At 43.4% G+C, this 23,357-nt stretch overlaps 1 protein-coding gene and 1 pseudogene across 1 annotated transcript; both read right to left on the bottom strand.

Moving 5' to 3' along the window:
* Positions 1-2,113: 2,113 nt before the first annotated feature.
* On the bottom strand, positions 2,114-3,321 carry LOC147459285 (uncharacterized). Its single transcript, XM_086510586.1, has one exon. The coding sequence runs from the start codon at positions 3,289-3,291 to the stop codon at positions 2,227-2,229; it is 1,065 nt and encodes a 354-aa protein (XP_086366712.1). The 5' UTR covers positions 3,292-3,321; the 3' UTR covers positions 2,114-2,226.
* LOC147459286 (uncharacterized) lies at positions 3,164-3,827 on the bottom strand (annotated as a pseudogene).
* Between the last annotated feature and the right edge of the window lie 19,530 nt (positions 3,828-23,357).

The raw sequence follows: 23,357 nt of genomic DNA on the forward strand, positions 1-23,357 counted from the left end.
GCGAGAGAATAAGTGTTCAATACATGGTGAAAACCCTAACGGGCGCCATCAAATTGTTCACTGGATCGCCTGACCTATCTTGCATAATGATGAGAAATATCTGCAAAACCCTTTTGACAGTCTTTGAGACGTTCAAACCGGGCTAGGCGACAGACAATATCTTCTTCTTTCAAGATACATACAGATGTACATACGATCTGTCTGGTTAGCCTTCCAAGGAGGTGATACATGCATTGTATCAAAGGATCATGTTTTTGCCATCCTATCACCTCCAGGCCTTTGAAGAAGCTTTCTACACCGGCTTCTTCACAATCAGCTCTGATATATTCGGCCCAACACTGCTCGCTCAACATGCAAGATATGAGTCATTGCTCAAGATGAGAGAAAGCCTAAGATGAAGAAGCAGCTCAACAGCCATGTCGGGGACGACATGAGCAAGGAAGGGGGGAGTGTTAGAAGCTGGACACACCCTACAGAAAATGACTGCTCGACAGATTATTATTTTTTGTAATTATTCATTTATTGAGAAAACCCGACATTTCACCTTGTAAATATTGGGGCTTACAGAAGTTTCCAGATTATATCCCAGTTTTGACATTTAGATTGAGTAGATGGTTAAAATGGAACATTAGGGTTTGAGAATTGTAAGGTATTTATACCACTTTTTGACCTTAATGAAAAACCTTTTGTCATTTTAAAAAGTTTGAAGTCTGTGAGTGAGCGTACTGTGTACGAGAGAGAGTGAGAGCTTCATCTTGACGCTACGCACGCACCAGTGGTCGAAATCGAGTGCGGAGAAGTGCAACGTGTTGCCCCCGATGAGAGCTACGCGCCAATACCTACATTGTGCGCGCACGGTCCAGTTTTGTGAGCTCCATCTACTAGCTTCATCTGGTGATTTGGTGAGCATGCGTTGTCCGATTTTGTATTGCATCATATCCACGCGTTTGCATTGAGTAGAGCTACACATTAGGCACTTTAGATTTCGAAAACGACGACCTGCAAATTTCGGCCAGACATCCTACGTGATTTTGCACCAGGTGTTTTGGGTTGGGATTTTGGTTCATAGACCTTAGAAAGAGTGACCTATTGGTATTAGTAGGGTCTCCTTCAAATTCTGTGGTGTTTCGAGATTGTTTGATGGGTATTCGGCTTTAGAAAGCGTTGTAGGAAGTTTCCTCTTATGTACTCCTGAAGGCTGTAGCTTCGACATTGGGTAGAGACCTCTGTAGGAATTAGTTAGGAGTCGGTCGTGACACCCTATGCTTGCTTCCACGCGCGTGCGGGTCGAGCTTCGTCCTTAGCTGACAAATCTTGTTAGGTGAGTTCTCGCTGTGCTGATGTCTATCGCAGTGCATCCGTCAAACAATATGTAGAGAGACCAGTGGGAGTCCTGGACCAAATAGTTGTAACTTTGTGTGGAATTAACTATGAGCACACCTTTGCCGTGGTAGATTTCGAGAAAACGAACAACTTTGACATTATTTTGGGGCGACCTTTTATGCGTCAACTCAAAATGATACAAGATTGGGGGTATGACCAAATTTACCTAAGTCAATATGAGGAGCTAATAACGAAAACCAACATGAAGGATCACAGCTATAGAGACATAGAAAAAACACCAGTGTAAGAATTTGATTCAACCATCGTGAACGGAAAAGAAATACCTGCGTGGTTACAAACGAAAGCACATGTCTGGATGTGTGGAGCATCTGATTGTAGAGACTTAATCAAAGAGGAATGTGTGTTGGAAAGGTCCGTAGAAGACGAGGCTTATCTCCCAGAACCTTTCTCTGAACATTTATTTCAGCCATTTTGGTGGACTCAAATATTGTCAACCTTGGATGTATGTGTTAACGAATGCATGCCTACAAAATAATGTGACGATGAAGGATACGACCTAGTAACGTTGCAAATGGTTAGCGTCATCCTTGAGTCAGGAACAGAGAGCGAGGAACAAGGAAAACCACTACAAGAGAGTGAGTGTAAAAGAATAGTTGATGAGATATCTATAGTGGACGATAGGAATCAAAATGAGGAGGAATTCACAGACTCACTAAACGATGACCTTCTATCACTGGTGATGAAATCCAACTGATAGATGCTGATGAAGAAAGATCAAGTGGATCAGAGACGAATAGGATCATTTCATAAGAAGAAAATTGATAGATACTATGTACAAGAGCTAGATAAATAGCAGTAAATAGTAGATAGATAGAGAGAGATTCACTGGCTGTAGCACCCGCCGGGGTCAAATGGAAAGCCATAGGCTTTCCCAATTGTAATGAAGCTTCCACCAGGATAAAAAATATAGCTTTGATCATCAGCATCCGTCTGTAAAACAGAGGCAAGTATTCCCTGCTTTGCACCTGTAATTTTGTCAGCCAACCAGTTTCGTAGACCTACATAGCAACACCCTTCAAAAAGTTGTATACATGGACCATCTGCACGCCCAAAACAAACATGCACACCCTGCATAGCTCCTACATAATGTGTCTCCCAGCCATTGTCAAGAGAGATCTCCATAGCATCGCCGTCTTTGAAAAACACAACCTGTAGCAAGCGGCATAGTGTTGCTTGCATAACAACCTTTATCAACAGATTCATCAGCAGCATGACGCCAACCTGCGGCATTCGATCATCCAAAACAAACATTGGCAAAACCTCATCTGTAGGCTCTTCAAGTGGTAATGGAGTAGACACACAGCCTCGCATATCCTGTATCCTCGCCATAGCTTTAGCAACCAAAATCTGCACTTCGTCATCAACATCAACCATCGGCTCATCGAATCCCCATTCATCTTCATCAAGACATTCCTCTTCAGTCATCATGGTCTGACCATCACAAGGCACGAGAGAGGGTTGCCCAACCCCTTGGTCTTCGCAAACTGGCTCTTCACCTACAACCTGTTGTTCTTTAACCACATTATCGACATACATAACATCATAGGTCTCATACCTTGAGAAAACAGATTCCGTTTTCCATGTGTTATCCGTATCCAAGGCACTGCTATAGCTCAAACACATTTCGGCTTTCTCCACAAAACTCGCCGACTTTGGTACTTCAGCTATCTTCTCCACCGCTTCTTTTTCAGAATGCACTTGGTCAAGCACATTAGGCGATACTCGGTAGACTCCTCTCTCCAACTGTTGAGCCCTGGTTGGCACTTCTTCTACCTCTTCTACCCTGGCATTAGCTTCATGTGCTTTGATCACATTCATATTGACAAAAGGAGCTTTTATCTCATGATGCTCTTCAATCTGTTTGAACCTAGGTCCACTGGCTACCATGATTGCCTACTGTAGAAATCCTACCTCCATTTTCTTCTTCATCTTTCGACTCTTTGCTCTGGCAATTCTAACGGCTTCATCATAAGTGCGTGGATCTTCATAATTGACTCTCTCACGAACATAGGGATGCAAGCATGATAGAAACCTTTCGAGCTTCAAATATCCCGCATTGGTTGCTTGGGTAGCAGCCACCAAATCCCTCCAAAAAGCTTCAAATTTATCGACAAAAGCATCAAACTTTACACTTACGTCCTGCTGTAAACCCTTGATCTTTGCATCTGCTTCCGAAGCTGACACGACCTTTCGATACCTTTGTAAGAATTGCTCGCAAAATCCAATCCAAGTCTGCTTGTGTACACCTTCTAAGCCATCGAACCAAACTTTTGCTTTACCTCGTAGCACCAAAGGTAGAGTTTGGAGCTTTGCTTCGTCACCTGGCAGATCCGCAATACTGTCAGCATGAACAACTCAAAATCGGCAAGCCAATCATCTGCATCCTCATCTCCTTTAAACACTGGCCCAAACTCCTGCTTCATCTTGACTCAAGAACGAAGCAATCAGTGGGTCCTCAGTGGGGGCACCACAAGATGGAAAGGGGGAAATGGGAAAACCACCAGCACATAAACTCGATGCCTCTATATAGCTCAGTGATCTCACAGCACCCCTATCCCCTAGCAAACACACATCCAGACACACAATCTACAAACAACTAATGCCCAAGCCCGTACCCGACCAACCCTGACTAGATAGATCCAATTGCAAAGTAGGTTTAGATAGCTTCCATCTATAACATTGTAGAGCACCGTATGACATATAGGCAGTCCAATAACAATCGACACTAAAAACCCCAATCAAATATTTGGCAAGCACCCGTTTCCCTTCAAGCTTGTGGATTTGAACACAGCAACATCCTTATAGAGAGCACGCACTCAACACCCATCGGAAGCACACATATGCCTGACATACTATTAGATGCAAAAGCAAGAGAGAATATTAACACTAATTTGAGAATAGAGTGGACAAATATCAAGGCAGACTCTTCAAAAAAAGGTGTATGATGCTCCAAACATGCTGATGATCTCCCACTTTCAGTGCTCGATTGACTCCTTGCCTCCTTCGCTTTCGATCATCTTCACCTGATATGGCATGCCCCTTGTGAGTCGGTCCCGGCCACACCAACCAATTGCGTGGTCAACAAGGCCGCCCACCTCGTGTACTTACTTGCTCGGCCAACCTCTCGTGACTCCAATCACCGCCACCATGGGCACCATCCCTTGTTCAAGGCCATATCCTTTCAGTCGATGACCCGCCATCTCAAAACGGCTCTCCCTTGTCCATTACAGGCCACCCTCAGCAGCGCTCACAAGCTCATCTTTCATGCCGGGTCTCCCCCAAAGCAGCGTCACCTCTCAGCAACTCCAAGCCACATCTCATAAGCTGCGCCAATCCTTCTTGTTATACCATCCACAGCCGGACACCACCCTCTGTATATCAGGTCGTCACCCCTTCTGGCGGTCTCCTCCTTTCAATCCGCTGCCACCCCATGCTCTGACGCCCTTGCTCTTGGCTGCATCTTGCTCCTGCAAGGCCCAAGGGACCTACCTGCTCACCCTGTGGAGGCCCCTCAGGCAGCCAACCATGCACCCTCCTCTCACCTCTGTTGTCCAATGCTCCTACGAGCTCTCCTCTCCTTGGTCACGCCATCACTGGCTGCCTAACTCAAGCTGCACCACCTCGTGGCTCCTCTCCTCCTGCTCCCTCTGCAGCTATGGCCAATAGCGACCTCGCTATTCATGCAACTGCCACCCCCTTTTGTACTCACCTGACGGGCTTTCCTTATGCAACTGGCCGTCTTCTCCTTGCTTTTCATGGCGGGCTACTCAGTTCCGATATCCAACTCCATCCCCCTCCTTCATGGGCTTCCAGACATCTGTCCCGCATGCCATGCCATGCAGCTCCCCAACTTGAGCCCTGAGCGACCCAAAAGCTCAGTCACCTGGTGGCGCCACCCTTCCTCTGCAATTCCGAAATTGGTTCTCGTTTTTTTTTTTCCCCTTCTTACAAAGCATGGCGATAATTTTACTTTGCCTTATATAGCTTGCGGTTCCCACCAGGCAATCCCTTTGCTCTGCCAAACGGGTAAGCCTCAAGGCCGTGATAGCCGAGTCCAAATATTTCCATCTTCAAGTAGCCGCGGCCGCCTCCTTCGAGTCGCACTTCAATAGCTTTGTAATCCGATTGTCGGGATCAAAAACTCCCCCTTAGCTTCTCATCACCCCAGCTTCAAGTTGTGCCCCGCACAAAGCTTTATAAAAAGACTACTTCTCATGCAGATGAATGACCTATGGCCGCCCCTCTCATGCCATCTCCTACGACGGCACCATCTGGTGGAGATACCCATCGAGCTTTGAAACCCTCAAGCACTTTGACCTCCAAGGCTTTTGCACCATCTTCGACCTATTCAATGCCTCGTTTGCGATACACTCCTTGATAGTTGAGTGTCGTGCAGACAACCTGTCCCAAATCCCATATCACAAACTTCATGGCACCTGCATCCAGCACCCCTTGCCTCGTTCCCAACCTTGGGATATAAACATTTTCTTCTGTCACCTGGGATAGCAAAAAAAACACTTGCAATTTTGACTAGCGAGTGCTCCAACTCGGTTTACCTGGCTCTCCTGGCTCCATCAAATATCTGCTCAAGGTCTTTTCCAATTGCTTGCAAACTGCCAGGCCTCGACTTCTTGCACTTCCATAGGTCGACACAGTTTGGCCGTACCAACGTTTGCAAGGAAGATCAAGGAGGAGATAGATAAGTTGAAAGAGGCAGGGTTTATTTACGAAATTGAGCACACTGGCTGGGTTTCACTAATTGTGGTGGTACCGAATTAGAAAAATGGAAAGTTGAGAGTGTACATCAATCTCAAGAAAGTAAACGCTGCTACAATTCGGGACAACTATCCCCTACCCATTACTGATCACGTAATAGAAAGAGTGGCAGGAAAAGAAGCTTACAGTTTCTTAGATGGCTTTTCATGCTACAACCAACTCACAATAAAGCCAGAGGATCAGCACAAGACGGCTTTTGCAAATGAATGGGGCATTTTTGCATTCAGATTAATGGCTTTTGGCTTAACGAATGCACTAGCCACATTTCAGAGGCTGATGGCTCATGCTTTTAAAGAATATCTAAGACAGTTCTTAGAAATTTACATGGATTACTTGTGCATTCACTCCCTTGTACGATTGGATTGGAGCACATAGAGCACTTGACCAAAGTGTTCAACAAATGCAAATTCTATCGGATTTTCCTGAATCCGGAGAAATGTGTCTTCATGGTAAGACAAGGCAAAATATTGGGACATATAGTGTCCAAAATGGTATTTCGACAGACATGGAGAAGATAAGCGTAATTGTTGATCTACCACCACCAGTAAAGGTAAAGGAGGTATAGGAATTTATGGGCCATTGCGAATATTATTGCAGATTTATCTACTCATACGCTATAATTGCGAAACCACTTTATGCGTTGATAACTAAATTTGAGTGGACATATGAGTGTGAGAAAGCTTTTAATTCAAACTTTGAAGCAAAGATTGATATCCGCTCCAATTTTGAAGGCTCCGGATTGGGAAAAGATATTCCACGTCCACGTAGATGCATCAGCATATGCTATAGGATGCATACTGGCACAACTCAGAGAAAACAACATGGATTTTCCGGTCAGTTACTCCAGTAGACAACTAAAAAGTGCAGAGAATTACACAACAACTGAAAGGGAGGGTTTGGGTATGATCTATGCTGTGAAAAAGTTTAGACATTACCTACTTTCCAATAAATTTGTATTCTTCGTTGATCACCAAGCACTGTTGTACTTGGTAGACAAACCTTGCAGTATGGGGAGGATTGTACGATGGTTCATCATACTGCTTGAGTTTGACTTCACAGTTGTAGTAAAAAAAGGAACTACACACCAAAGAGCGGATCATTTATCTAGAATGGTGCATGGAGAAAACCCTGTAGGAGTTGATGATGATTTTCCAGATGCATATCTCTTCAACATAGAAATGATTCTAAGATGGAGTGAGGATCTAATTCCTTTGTTGACTATTGGGTCATTGAATTTGACAAGACAAACATCTACCATTGTAGCATCTAGATCATTGGTAATGCTGGCTGGAAGGCTATACAAGCAGGGATCGGATCAAATCCTTAGGCTTTGTGTTGAACCAAGTGAACAGGACTTGTATCTAAACCAGGCTCATGTACAAACAACGGGGATTCACAATGGGCATGCACAATGTATCTAAGATTGATGAGAATGGGTGTATATTGGCCGAAAATGCAACAAAGTGTTCATATGCATATCAAATCCTGTGTTATTTGCACTTTTCAGAAGCCGATAGAACACGCGACTCTGTTCAAATTATCTGTAGCACCTAGATGGAGTAACTACATTGTAAAATACCTCACCACATGAATATTGCCTGAAGGGATGAGTAGATCATGTATCAAAACGATCACGAAAGAGGCAGAAAACTATGTATTGATTGAGAACAATTTTTACAAGAGGGGAAAAGACAATCAATTAAGAATGTGTGCGACGGAAGAGGAATACGTTCCTATCTTAGAGCAAGTACATGGCGAACAAGCTAGAGGACATTTCTCAGCTGACAAAATGGCCAAAGCAATTCTTATTGTTGGCATATAGTGGCCTACACTATTCATGGACGCTGAAGAGTTTGTGTAACGATGTGACGTTTGCCAAAGGAGAAAGATTCCTAGAGCACGAGATGTCATGCCCTTGAGACCAATGATGGGGACAAGAGCGTTTGCAAAATGGGGAATAGATTTTGTAGGACCAATTGCGCCTCCTGGATATAAGACGCACGCTCAATACATTATTGTGGCAACATATTATCTAACAAACTGGGTTGAAGCAAAAGCAACAACCAAAAATGATGCAAAAACGACAGCACAGTTTTTGTATGAGAACATTTTCACCAGGTATGGCTTACCAATAGAGATAGTGAACGATAGAGGGACTCATTTCGTCAATGAACTGATCAAATTCCTATTGGGTGAATTCATGGTAATTCACAGGAAGTCAGCTCCCTATCACCCACAAGCTAACGGCCAAGCCGAAAGTACGAACAAGATTTTGGTAACAATTCTCACAAAAATTGTTAGCGAATCGAGAGCCGACTGGGATCAGAAGCTGCATTGGCATATAGAGTAGCGTACAAAACCTCAATCAGAACGACTCCATTCAACATGGTTTATGGAATTCAAGCGATTTTGCCACTTGAATTTCTTATCCCCACACTCTGGGTAGCTAAAGAATTAGAATGGACGGGCCATGAATTATCCAATCAAATATATAACCTGGGAAAACTAGATGAAACTAGATTGAGAGCAGTTGATCAATCTACGTGCAAAAACGAAACATGAAATCATTCTTTGATCAACATGTTATCAGCAAGGAATTTGCTACGGGGGATTACGTCTTAATGTATACCCTGAAACAACATTCTCGGAAACTCAAAAAGCGAGGCAATGGACCCTATGTGATTCATGACATATCATCTAGCGGTGCCATTAAGCTTGTGACATTAGAGGGAGAGGAGATGCCTAATTGGATTAGTGGTTGCAGATTAAAGAAGTACAACCTACCACTAACCTCAGAGATGCTTGCCAAAATCTACGCTGCGAAGGAGCACAAGAACAAAGCAAATGAGACAAAAGCTCAAGCACAGGAGGAGGCCAGAATCAGGATTTTAAAACAAAAATAGAAATTACAACAACAAAGACTTCCTCAACCAGCAAATAAGGCTCAAATTCCGCTTTCTATAATTCACAATGATGAGCAATGGGAAATAGGAATCGATGTTCGCATCAATGTCAGACTTCCGAATGGCAGATATCAACGAGCATTGATTGACACAGGGGCAAGAGTCAATGTGGTCAACTTCTCCACTTACAAGATGCTTATCGATGAACCCCTAGTGCAATCCACACGATATTTACAAGCCGCGAACGGGGCAAAAATGCCAACATTGGGCATAGTAAACTTACCAATCAATATTGATGGAAATAATTGCCCTCATCAATTTTTCATAATGAAAGATGAAGGAATTAGAGAATCACTATGTTTGGGAGTTCCATGGATGAGAATGTACAATGCAGTTACTGAATGGTCAGAACATGCAATGATGTACACAGACAACTCTAACACGTACATGACTCCATTCGCCAAAACAGATCACTCGTGGCTGATTATCCCCATCAACAAAAAGCAATCAGCTCATCAGCCAAAATCACTGAAAACGACTGTTCGGAAAAGTATGGATAAAGAAAACCGTCATGCAAAACAAATAGAGACAGATATGGCTGCCCGAGTCACAACTCCCGACGACAACAACACCATATCAAAGACCTTCAGGAGCTAATCTAGAGTGGAAATGGCAACCAAAGCTGGAGACAACCAACAATTCGGCGACAAAGATCGAAGGGAGACCAAAAAGTCAACCTTGGAAGCCTAAACCAACAAAAGGGCAATGGAAACCTAAGAAAATTTAGGAACATACATTAAAATCGACAAATATGAACAAAACTGAATACAAATGGGTTCCAAAAATAGTTGCCATCAAAAACCAAAAATCAAGGAGAGAGCAATTAAACTGCAAGCTCTTCTGTTCCATAAACATCTAGCCTCGCCATCAAAAGCCACAGAAAATTACATTCAATCCCCGCATCTTGCACATCACTTTGTTTCCCAATGCATTGTATCAAACATGAGGATAGGGCCACATTACACGGCCGTGCATAGACACAGATTTCAAAACCCATGCACATGCCCACAACCTTCGCCTGGGACGACTCAGTTTAGGAAGGGGGGAGTAATTGCTGAATCTAGCAACAGTCAAGACCATTAAGGGGTCCAACGTGTATATATGTACATAATACGTATGTTGTTTTTTTCATTTTTTAGAGTTCAATTTCGAACAAATTGGATCAAAATCCGGTATTTTTTAGCGTTTTTATCATCCAACCAGCATAATAATGAGCTGTAATGACAAAATCTGGAGCATTGGGAGTATAATAATTTTTGGCTAATTTTCACCAGTTAATAAGTATTTTCAATTTACTTTGTTTGATTTTCGTTAATAATCTTCCAAAAATTAAAAAATATCATCCACAGTGTCGGAATCAAGTTCTAGAAGCAAACGCCGAAGTATCATGATAGGGTTATCAAGCATGGAAGATATGAAGCTAATCTGAAGATGTCGAATTTCAGCCTTAATGATCATGACCACATTTCGCCAGAATCGCATCAAATGGTGATACGACGCCAGAATGACGAACGGTCCAACTCACAGGTGGTATACAAATTATCTCAAGATCAAAGGTGAGGAAAATTAGCCCTATGTCACGAAAACCTCGGGAAGATATAGGTCAAGTAGGCCAAAAATCTAGCTCATTGTTCAATTTCCATTCTGAGAGAGAGGAGAAGAGGTTCTTGACCTAGAACGAGCTGCCACATTTCTACTCCGTACGGACGATCGGAGCCGGCATTTCACACCAGATTTCACAGGTATGTTCCTTGTCGAGTAAAGATCAAGTGTATTACACATGCAAGCGTGAAACATCGCACAAACAGGTGCATTGACCAAATCAAAGTCGGATTGAGTCGAATAGGTCAAGGGCCCTTAGAATCATCATGACAAAACTTTTTCAAGCATAGAACACATCAATGTGTTCCCCACAATGTCAGGAACCAAGCGGTGTGATCAAATCTCAGTTTGGTGGTGGTACAACGATCGCAATCGCTGTATCCCACTGACCAAAACTGACAGTACAGAAATGGCAAAAAGCCTTCTCTCAACTTCGCCAACAACCTGCAGGCGTCAAAAATCAATTTGGGATCTCTGGTACGATCGCGATCGGTGCCCCCAGTTGCAGGTTTTAGAAATTTTGGCTTGGCCCAGGCTTAGAACTCAGTGAGGGATACACTCTCTTGAATTTTCATGAAAAATGCACAAATTTTGCTCATAGAATGGGCCAAATTTGTCAAACACACCCGAATCGGGAAATTTGACCTACAACTGCCAAAATTTGACTGCAAATTATGATGGATGGTTTGAAAGGCATACTTGCCCGACTAGGAGTTAGCACAATAGTAGAAAACCCTAAATGGAGCTCAGAATCTTCCCCAAGGACGGAGATGACCATTTCAGTCTCGAGTGATCACACAAGGGAAGAATTTGGCCGAACTAATGTCAAAGACTAAAAGGCGACTTAGAGATGCCCAATTATCCCATTGGTATCCAAAGAATGCCTGAAAAATGCACAAGTCTGGAAAATCTCCCGAGACGGGGTAAAAAGTGCCTGATCAAGTCAGAATCAGACATCGGAGTAGGCTGATGATAGCAACACATCATGGAAGCAGTAAAAGCTCAAAAATTAACATCAACTAACTCCAGGCTCCAGCCAGAATTCATCAGGAAAACCCAATATGGTTAGACTTAGTAAAATAAGGTCAAACAGTGAAAAATTGCTCTAATTTGTTCATTTTGAGTCCAAACTTGAAAATAAATCATTAGTGGGCTAGGCAGGCATAGGAGACTAAAGCCATCTAGTTTTCGCCCAAAAAAGCCTAGGTACTACGATCGCAATCGGTGTACCTCAGCATCAGATTTTGACCAAAACCTAACAGATCTCTTGTACACATCTTGTTCAAGTCACACATCACGCTTCAAACCAATTGGACATCAAAAACCCATGAAAAATCAAAGTCTAGTTCAAGACTCCCTTGTAACCCAAAATTGGGACTTATAAAATCAAAAGTGGTTCAAATAAAAGACAGAGTGGACCAAAATGACCCTCTGGCTATCAGCAAACCACTCATGTGATCAAATCTCATTTTGGCCTCTGTACTACGATCGCGATCGGTGTACCTCAGGTCCAGATTTGGCTCAGATTTCAATCAGTCATAGCTCTAGTCTTCCTAGTCCCACTGGTGAAATATGGACAAGAATGGATGAGATTTGTTCAAATTATGATCAGTTTTAACTTTTGAACTGCTTTTTACTAAAAGTCTAAATGCTACTGGTTGCGAAAGGAAAATCCTGACAGCTTGTGATTCTAATGACACAGAATGCCTCGCCAAAAGCAAGCAAGGCAGTGGACAACAGCACCATATGAAGCGGATGAGCTCTCTACGAACAAAAAAGCTCACATTTTTGGATGAAACACTAGCTCAGATCCTTGCTCATATTTTCATCGCGAAGTTTAGGGATGCTGATGGTGACATCGTAAAGAGGACTGTCATGCCACGAGAAATAAATATGGAATCTCCACCGAAGGCCGGAGGTCACCGAAGCCGTGCGGGCTATTCATTTGGAGCATTTTTTCAGATTGCAGCCATGGGGAACAGACTACATGAGGGCCCATGAGCTCATGAGCTCGATACAGTATGATGGACAAGCAATGCTCACCGATAAGGATGGTTCGAAGGTAAAAGTAAAGATCACAAAAGAAATCATCAATGAAGCTTTGTACTTCCTTCCAGGGCAACACGACTTGCTGGCAAAGACCAAGTCACTGGATAACAAGAAGGCATTTATCAAAGCAAAAGGAAACAAGTACAAGTACAATGACATGATATACGGTAAATTGGAGTTACCAATGAGATTGATCTCTCAGCATTTCAGGGTATAGAAGCCTCCTCGCTACACCGAGCCGATCCTGCACATTACAGTGGTCATGGCTCTAGCAACAGCTGAAAACAGAACCATCCGATGCGATTATGGTTCTTACGTCTCGGAGAACTTGGTCAAAGAAAATTTGAAAGGCTCGGCAAAGAACAAAACTTACATGAGTGCAGGGCCAATGCTAACAAGAATAGCATACCAAGCTTTGGGAATGATTGAAGACCTGCCGATGGCAAGTTCTCAAACGGCCTAGATTTAGAAAGCAAAGCTGGTTGCTCACTCAGTAAGGACGACCACTGGCGCAACATCATCGCGCTCGGCCAAGGCATCCAACAAAAGCTCAAGTGATGAAGAAGAGATGTGTTACCATATACATGTGGTAGTGATGTGTGTGAACACACTAGGACCGCCGGGGCATTTTTTCCCTCTTTAGGAGATTTTTTCCCCCGTGCAGTGTATATACGCCCATCACTCTAGGGCTATCTATCTTTCCATTGCACACTAAGTAACACACTCTCTATTGTGTGCCTTAAGATTCCTTCATCTTCTCAAAGATGTTTGTGTTTCTCTGCAACCCTAATTCCAACAATTGGTATCAGAGCAGGTCACGTCCTCCCGGGCTTAGTCGTCAGCTGCTCCAGCACATGCCTGCTCACTTTCTCCGATTTCAATGAGCTTTGGCAAGCATTCGCAGGTCAACATATATTTTGGGAAAGCTCATTGAGCTTGGTCTGCTCAGAATTTTGATTTGGGCTCATTTCGGCCTCCGTTTCCACTACAGGCAGTACTGCACAGGCTATTTCGTCATTTTGTGTAGAATTTCTGTCAGTGCCATTTTTTGCATAACAGGTGCCTTATAGTCTTCTACGGTTTGTGCTATATAGCACAAGTTTTTCTCGCTCCGTTTCTCCTATTTTCGGGAATTTTTCACATCAGGTGCAGCATTTACAATGGCTGACAACAACAATACAGATGTGTTCAAGATGTTTGCTGTTGAGGACAGGTTGGATGGGGACAACTACCCTATGTGGGCTTATATGATGCAACATGTTTTTGTGCCAAAGAGTGTCTGGAACATTGTGCAGGGCATTGATGTACGTCCTGGTTCTGAGGATGTAGGCGATGTTGCAGGTCTTGCTACAAGGATTGCAGCTGTTAGAGTTGTTTTGCCTACGGCAGAACAAGCTCGTTGGGATGTTAAGGATGCGCACGCTCATGCATTGATTGCGTTGTCTGTAAAGCGCACCATTGTTCCTCACATCCGTTCAGCAAAATCTGCAAAACAGGCTTGGGATATTATAACAGGTCTTTATGCAAGCCGCAATGAGGCTAAAATTGCTTTTCTGCGTAAAGAGCTAGAGTCGACGATTATGCATGAGGAAGATGATATGGACACTTTCCTTGCTAGTGTCAAGGATATCAATGAGCAACTTATTTTTGCAAGTGAAGTTATTTCAGACAGTTCCCTTGTGCAGACTGTTCTTGATGCCTTACCAGATTCTTACCAGACTTTTGCTAGTACTTGGAGACTTATGACCCGAGGAAATCCAGAAGTTGTCAAGTTTGATGCATTATGCACATTGCTATTGCAAGAGTCACTTTCCAAAAAAAACAGGACTAGACAGTGTGCAGTTGAACATGCTTTTATTGCTTCTCAAAGAAAGGGTGGTAGCAATGCAGCCACTTCTTATGGTTCTGTTGCGAGTGGCAAAAATTATGTTCCTAATGCTTCTGCTGGCAACAATTCTTCTGGAAATTCTGGTGATAAGGGCAAAAAGAAGATGCGTTGCCATTATTGTAAAGCCAATGATCACTTGATCAAGTCGTGTCCTAAGTTGAAGGCCAAAGAGGCTAAGAAGAAAGAGGGTGGTTCCACTGCAAAGCTGGTTCCACTACAAATGCAGCCATTGTTGAGTCTTCTATGAAAGGAGACTATATTGCTAATGTTGATATAGAATGGGATTTTAGTGCAGAGTGCACTTACAATCTTGCTGTCCATGATGCATGCTTGTCAGTTGTTGCAGATTCACATTTGTGGTATTTCGACAGTGGTGCTACAAAGCACATTACCTCACATTGTGAATTGTTTACCTCTCTTGAGTCTGTCCCTCATGGGAATTCAGTCACTTGTGCCAACAACGTCTCTTATTCAGTTCAGGGAGTTGGAAAGATTGTGCTCACTGCTGCTAATGGCAGTTCCTTCACACTTGTTGATGCACTTTATGTACCTGGGATCAAGAAGAATCTCTTGTCTGTATCCGCAATTGCTAAACTTGGACTTGCAGTCAAATTTGTGGATGACAGATGTACAGTTCATGATCTCAGTTTTGGTGATGAAATTGTTGCATCTGGGCTTTTGTGTCGTGGGCTGTATAAGCTCACTTTGTATGACAAGTGTGGACAAAATTTTACAAATACTGTTGCAGATTCAAGGGCTATTTTAGATGCAAAACTTTGGCATGCACGTTTTGTTCATGTGAATTTTGCCTGTTTGCTGCATTTGCAGAAATCTGATATGGTTGCTTCTTTGCCGCATCTTGAAGCACCTGTCAAACATGTTTGTGAAGGCTGTATTCTGGGTAAAATGTAGCGTTCTAAGTTTCCAAAGGATGGTTCAGTTAGGGCCACATGCAGGTTGCAGCTTGTACATAGTGATGTTTGTGGGCCCTGTTGGGTTTATGCTGGCCATGTCCGGCCGCCCATCTAACTGTTACTAACCCAAGTGTATAGTACACTTGAGCCACTCTTCAATATATGTGTACATTATAATTGGGGGCCTTAATCTTTGGCTCACCCCCTTCCATACGTGTGTATGTGTGCTCTTTCTCCCTGCCCACAGCTTCTCCTTCACAGATCTTGCTTTTTCAATTGCGATGACTGACATTGGCATTGTGCATTGTGGAGCCATGCAGGTTGTCACTCGATACCTGCATCAGGAGTGTCATCGTAGCTCTAGCTGTAGTGGTATGCATGTTGCATCTACATTAGAGCGGTTACAGAGTGAGCCAGTGGGCATAGGTTGAGAGCCGTCTTCTCTCACCTCTTGTATATACTAGTTGTAGGCTAGTCTTCTCGCCACTTATCGGCACACAGCCTTTAGTGGGAGAATGTTAGGTAAAGGCGGTGTGCCTCACCATGCTTTTCCCGTGTCCGTCGGCCAGTGTTCGGCTGCCCACATTTATCTCCTTATTCTTTATACATACAAAGAATAAGGAGCTCTCACTCACATTCTCACATGGTGCTCACACAGTGAGATTTGGGAGCTCCACCCCACATCCTGTGTCCTACTCTCTATCTCCTTCTCTCTCCTTCTCACTCTCCGCACACGCACCATATCCGCGCACTCACAGGCCCATGCAAACTCCGTCCTTGGGCAATTACGTGTACTTCGTGACTCTCATTGATGATTATTCCAGGCATGCATGGTATTTCCGCTTAAAGCGAAGTTCAAAGTTTTTATGTGCTTCAAAAAATTTCTGGCTATGGCTGAAAATGTCTCGAAATGTACTAGGGGCACCCTCCGTTCCGATCGAGGGGGAGAGTATATGCCTCATGAATTTAATGCATTTCTCGCTAGTCGTGGGATAAAACACCAATGTGCAGTGCCTTATACACATCAGCAAAATGGTGTTGCTGAGAGGAAAAACAGGTCACTGATGGAAATGGCACGATGTATGGTCAAAAGTCAAGCTTTGCCGCATTCTTTTTGGCTTGAGGCCATCATGTGTGCCACTTATGTACTTAACAGGTGTCCTACGAAAGCTTTGCAGTCTATTACTCCATATGAAGCATGGCATGATAGAAAGCCTTCTATTGAGCACATGCGTGTTTTTGGTTGTTTGGCATATGCTTTGGTGCCACAAGTGCAGCGCAGAAAATTGGATGATAAGGCTGTCAAATGTATTTTTGTTGGTTATACTGCTGAAAGCAAAGGTTACAGGTTGTATCATCCGCAAACAAAACGTATTCTGGTTTCACGGGATGTAGTGTTTGTGGAAAATTTTGTTCAGCCCTTGTTGTCATGTACTAGAGACAGTAATGTAAGCTCACATGAAATTTATGACACTTTGTTGCCTCTTTTCAGTGGTGGAAATACGAATGTAAGTTCCAATGAGGCAAATGTGCAGCCTATGGTGGTTTGTGAAAATGTTTTAGATCAGCCTATTACTGATGCAGATGTACATGATGTACTTGATGAGGAAAGGGCTGAAAATGAGCAAGCTAGAGGTATGCCAAAATGGCTGGTGCACACTTTGCGTCACAGTAAATTGGATGCAACTATGTCTAGTCGTACTCATTCAGGATCTTGCCATGTATCTTATGCATCAGATTGTTATGCTTTGGCTGTGTCTAGCTTACATGATGTTGAGGAGCCTCTGTCTTTTGATGAAGCACATAATTCAAAAAATTGGATGGCTGCCATGCAATCAGAATATGATGCACTTATAGAAAATGACGCATGGACTTTATGTGATTTGCCTCCTGGCAAAAAGGCCATTGGTACGAAGTGGGTTTACAAGTTGAAACGGAAGCCGGATGGTGAGATTGATCGTCGTAAGGCTTGACTTGTTGCAAAGGGTTATGCACAGCAAAAAGGCATAGACTATGAAGAGACTTCTGCTCCCACTTGTCGTATGACTACTGTGCATTTTCTATGTGCATTGGCAACTCATTTTGGTTGGGATGTACATCAATCAGACATTGTTACTGCTTTCTTGAATGGTGACATATTTGAGGAAGTTTATGTAACGCAGCCTCGCGGTTTTGTCATAAAAGGACAAGAGGACAAAGTGTGCAAATGTAACAAAGCTTTGTATGGGTTGAAGAAATCTACTCATGCTTGGTACGAGAAAGCTGACACTCATTTGGTCAAACAAGGCTTTCATAACAGTCCAACTGAAAGCACATTGTATGTAAAGCGTGAGGGTGATGTACTTCTCATTGTGGTTCTTTATGTTGATGATTTGCTGATCACTGGACCAAATGAGAGACATATTGCTGAATTTAAGGTTGATTTGAATGCTACTTTCAAGATGAAAGATTTGGGGCTGTTGCATCATTACTTGGGTATACAGTTTAAGCAGTGTGATGGTGGTATTGCCTTGTGTTAGAAAAGTTACATAGAGACATTGATATGTAAGTTTGGACTTGAGGATTGCAAACCTATTGCCACTCCCATGGAAATAGGTTTGAAGTTGAGTCTACATGATGCTAGCGATCCTGCTAATGTCACTCTTTATCAAACTGCTGTTGGCTGCCTCATTTATGTATGCAACACGAGGCCGGATATTCAGTTTGCAGTCTCACAGGTCAGCAGATTTATGCATAGCCCAGGGTCTAAGCATTGGCAGGTTGTTAAGAGTATTTTCCGCTACCTTAGTGGCACTTTACATCTTGGCTTGTTTTATCCCAAGGGGGGATCATTGCCGCCAGACTTACATGCTTTTTCGGACTCAGATTGGGTTGGTTGTTTTGACACGAGAGTGTCCACAAGTGGTTTTTGTTTCATGCTTGGCAGTTCATGTATATCATGGTTGAGCAAGAAGCAACCTACTATGGCCACTTTGATTTGTGAGGCTGAGTACAAGGCAATATTCACAGCTATGGTTGAGTGTGTATGGCTCAGACGCCTTATGGCTGATTTGGGTGTTGGACAGGACACTGCCAACACTATCTACACTGACAGTCAGAGTGCATTGGTAGTTGCAAGGAACCCAGTTTTTCATGCTTGCACAAAGCACATTGAGGTGCATTACCACTATGTCAGGGAGAGGCTCTCAGCAGGAGAGATCAGCTTGGCTTATGTGCCAACACAGGACAACCTTGCAGATCTTTTCACAAAGGCATTGTCTCATGAGAATCTTGAAGATTTCCGCAAATCTTTGGGCTTACTCCCCTTTGTGGACTGATCCTGTCCTCAGGGCATGGCACTTCCCTTTACTCATGTGCCAACTCTCGTTCATCGCATTACTCCAGGGGGGATTTGTTACCATATACATGTGGTAGTGATGTGTGTGAACACACTAGGACCACCGGGGCATTTTTTCCGTCTTTAGGAGGTTTTTTCCCCCGTGCATTGTATATACGCCCATCACTCTAGGGCTATCTATCTTTCCATTGCACACTAAGTAACACACTCTCTATTGTGTGCCTTAAGCTTCCTTCGTCTTCTCAAAGCTGTGTGTGTTTCTCTGCAACCCCAATTCCAACAAGACGGAGACTAAAGACAAGGGAAACTCTCAAGGGTCAAAAGAAAAAGGACCATTGAAATTTGAAGAAACAGAGGAGGAAGACACCACCACACAGCTTGAGAAAAGAAAAAGGGAAAGAAGTATAGTGCCGCAGTCCGACCTTCAAAAAGCATATGCAGAAGCCCAACAAAGAATTGAGGAAAGAAGGACCAAGTTGCAGGCTGAAAGAAAAGCAAGAGCTGCTGCAACACAACAAACATAAAAATGAAGGTTCGAGAAGGAAAGACAAGCAAGAATAGAAAATGCAGCTCGCATACGGGCTGAAAAACAAAGGTTAGAAGCGGAACAAAAGGCTGCAGAAGTGGACATTTCTTCCCAGTCCACTGAAGGAACAAAGGAGAAAGAAATGGCTGAAGATACGAACCAAGCAGAGAAACTAAAGAAAGCTCAAAGAGAGATAAATGTGGAAGGACGACAGGCGACGGAATTGACTCGCCAAAGAATAATAAAGATTTTAAAGAAAAGAAAAGTGGACGCATCTGCTTCACAGCCAAGGGAAGATGCATCAAAAAAAAGGCTAAGACAAGAAGTGGAGAAATCACCACCTCCTCCCTCGCCTAAATCACCCCCTCCTCCCTCGCCAAAATCTCCTCCTCCTCCTCCTTCTCCATCAACCCAAAAACCACCACCTCCTCCTCCATCATCTGCACACAAAGAGTCTGTGCCCCCTCCTGAAGCAATAGGGTACCAAGAAGCCTGTCAGGCTATGGCTGAATTTGACTATAGAAAAACCTTGCAAGATCTGGAAAAATAGTTCCGATGCCAGCATGTGGTGCTAGAAGAAAAGGAAAGGCTGGTACAGCAGGCTCAAAACATGCAAAAATCTGGGCAAGAGGAGTTAGAGAGCCTACGGGCACAACTGGAGCTCACAACGAAGGAAAGAGACACTGAGCGATAGCAGGCTCAGTCTCTGATCAAAGACCTGGTGGATGTCAGGACGGAGTTGACAACCAAGGAAACGGAATGCCAAGCTTTGACAGCAAGGGTAAAGAAAGCAACGGAGTAGCTTGATTACGGAAACGCAAGGTTCCAGAGGGTTAACACTTCATACCTCACTGTCAAAAGTACCTGTAACAACCTTGATGGCGAACCAAAAACCTGCTAGAGCATTGGTCTCCACATCAAACAATGCTGCAGCAGTGAACACCCTAGCGGTGCTAAAAGGGGAGCTAGAGCAAGAAAGACTTCAAAGACAGCTACTCTTATCGGGAATGATGGCCCAGATGGTGGCCAACGAGCAAAAAGTAAAAGAGCTGAAGCAGCAACTCGCACAAGCAAGGGCCGAGTTAGAGACTCAGAAGTAGATCAGTGACACATTGCTGAAAGAAAAAGAAGCATTGAGTTCTCAACCACAAATCAAGACAGAGGAAGCCCAAGTGCAACCGCAACTGCTGCCAGGACAACTTGCCTGAAACATCACACCAAGGAGAACAAGAGCAAGGATCAGCAGAGGAAAATCTGGACATAAGAGATGATCTAACTCAGACCATCAAGGACATGCCAGAGGGACCATCAAAAGATTACATGATATACGAAAAGAAGATAATGGAGTCAGTGGCCCTGGCGTTCTTACAGCCAGAAGAGCAGGTGGAGGGGTTTGGCCATGAGTACCTACCTTTTCCCTTGATATGCCACGAAGCAATCCTATGGAAGGAGAAGATGCGGTCGACCCTTCCACGAAACAAAGACGGGGGTTACAAAGGTGTAGCACCGACAGCTGAAGAAGCACAGGTACTCATAGACGACCACCCAAAGTGGAGGCCGAAGTGGATGGACAAGCGGCCACAAGATCTAACCAACTACCATAACGCTCCTCAACACATTCAAATAGATCCTACTTTCTGCCCAGTCCCTAGAAGACGCACATGGAAGGAGTTGGCCACATGGAAAGGCTCAAGGCAGCAAAAGCTGAACTACCCAGTCCTGACAGCGCAAAATCCTCCTACAGTAGCCTATGTAGTCAACACTCTCAATTCAACAATCACTTTGCTGTTGGATATCCCCAACGTAGCCTGTCAGATGCTGGTAAAGATACCCTGGATGATTGTCACCTGCATCCAGGTGTTCAAAGACACTGAAGGCGATGATCATCTGTGGAACCTGTTCCTGGAAGGGCATAGAGGGATCTGCTAGAATCTCCAAGATTTTCCGCCACGACATATTCTGATGGCAATGTACTCAAGACTAATGTACCTGCCTTCACATTACTTGCAGACGTTTGAAGAGGCCTTCGTCAAAGGTTTCTTCGAAATCAACTCAAGGATCTTTCATCCTATGGCGAAGGACCTCAAGGCACGGTACATAGAATACCAGCACACATTAAGTGAAAACCCTTTCAGACAGCATCAAGAAGCCCTGGAGACTGTACTTGCACGCGAAGCTTTTCAGCAACTCTTGCCTCCTTGGAGCCCCATCAACGACCAAAGCTTTGAACATGCACTAGGACGTGCAAGGATAAGGAAGGGGGGAGTGTTTGGCGGACGAAGCTATGGTTTCCAGAGAAGGAGTCACATTTTAGTGGGAAACCCTTGTAAAATTCTTTTGTAAGAGAGCATCTCTAAGCCGAGAACTTGTAAAAGAATTTATGATTATTTTTTTGGGAGCAATTGTATATTGGAGATCCAGTTAGAAGTTTAGGACTTTTTGGCTGGACAAGCCATTTGTAAAGACCTAAACTATAAAGGTCAGTTTTGTAAGTTTGAACATTATCTTATTTTATCACAAGTTTTGGAAGAAGACAATGTACGTTTGAGAGCTCCCTCTTGCTCCAACTTGTAATCTTCGCTATTGTGGCTACGGTAATCCAAAGTCAGATTCGTTTATTGCATTGTGTTCCACTTACTTTGCTCTTTTATTCAAGTATAAGCATTCAAGATTCAGTGTAGGTTTTCAAGTATGTGTTTGGAGCTTTAAATCGCTGTTTTGAGTGCTTATATGCGTATTTTATGTTGTTTGACCCTAGGAGAGGCTTTAGGGACCCTAAAACGACCCTTTGGGAGCACCTGTTCATTGTTTTTTCTGACTTTGGGATGAACGATCGCGATCTTTGTACCTCTCCAGAATGCTGTGACAGTGATAGGATAGATTCTAAATAGTCCCTTGAAGCTCCCCTTCAAGTTTCGTGCGATTTCGACATGATTTGCATGGTAAACGGGCGTGATGACTTTAGAGATGTGTAGAAGGACATAGGAAAATTACTTGGCTTTAGTGCGTATGATTTTTCTTGCAGAGTTAGTAGTTGCATCACATTGAGTTCAGTTCATTAGGAATGACACCCTAGTGAGTTTCCATGCCTCATCTAGTCGCTTCCCTTGTATTGATATTTTATGTTGATGTGTGAGAGCTATGCTATGGACATCCGTTGTGGCGACCCGCAAACAATGAATATCATGCAAGCAAAGAAGACATGTAAGATACGCTCATCAGGATGCTGGCTAAGATCATAAACCAGCCCCTTATTTCCTTTAGGGTAAAACATCCACGGTGTTTCTGAGATACATAGTTTATGGTACATAGTGATACATGCGGTCATCATTTTGCAAATTTTTCGTAGCATTTGGTATGACAAATGTAGAAGACCTTCAAAATTTTTGACAATTGCCTATAGAGTGCTAAGAATGTATTTTTCATCCATTCTTTGCTCGTCTCAAGGTCCTGGAAAAACTAGGTATTTTAGCTAGTTGCAATGCTCTTTTTGGATGGCCTCTTGTCAGACCCATGTCCACACTCTGGGTACTGGGAAAAATGTGACATTCTTTTCAATGGCTATTGGCGCTCTTATCATATGGATCCTGTACTCAAGATGTTTCTCTAGCCATGTTAGCCTCCATTTAGGTTGTTTTTCTTGTGGTTGGACTTCAAGAATTTCTTTTTCTATGGTTGCCTTCCTACAAATGCACTCATACTTTATTAGTGGGAATGGAAGGGAGCGGGTATACCAGTCTTCATTGATCGTAGAGAGTCGGAGGAGCTGCAAGTTGATTGAATGGAGAATACATATCTCCCATTCCATAGCCTTTTTCCACTACTCTTCTTTTGTCCTTGCTATCCTCTCCTTCATCTCTATGATGGCTTCTTCAATTATTTGATATGCTATTTTGAT

The sequence above is a fragment of the Adiantum capillus-veneris genome, chromosome 4, assembly GCF_014529385.1.
Source record: "Adiantum capillus-veneris isolate H3 chromosome 4, ASM1452938v2, whole genome shotgun sequence".
Taxonomy (NCBI): Eukaryota; Viridiplantae; Streptophyta; class Polypodiopsida; order Polypodiales; family Pteridaceae; genus Adiantum; species Adiantum capillus-veneris.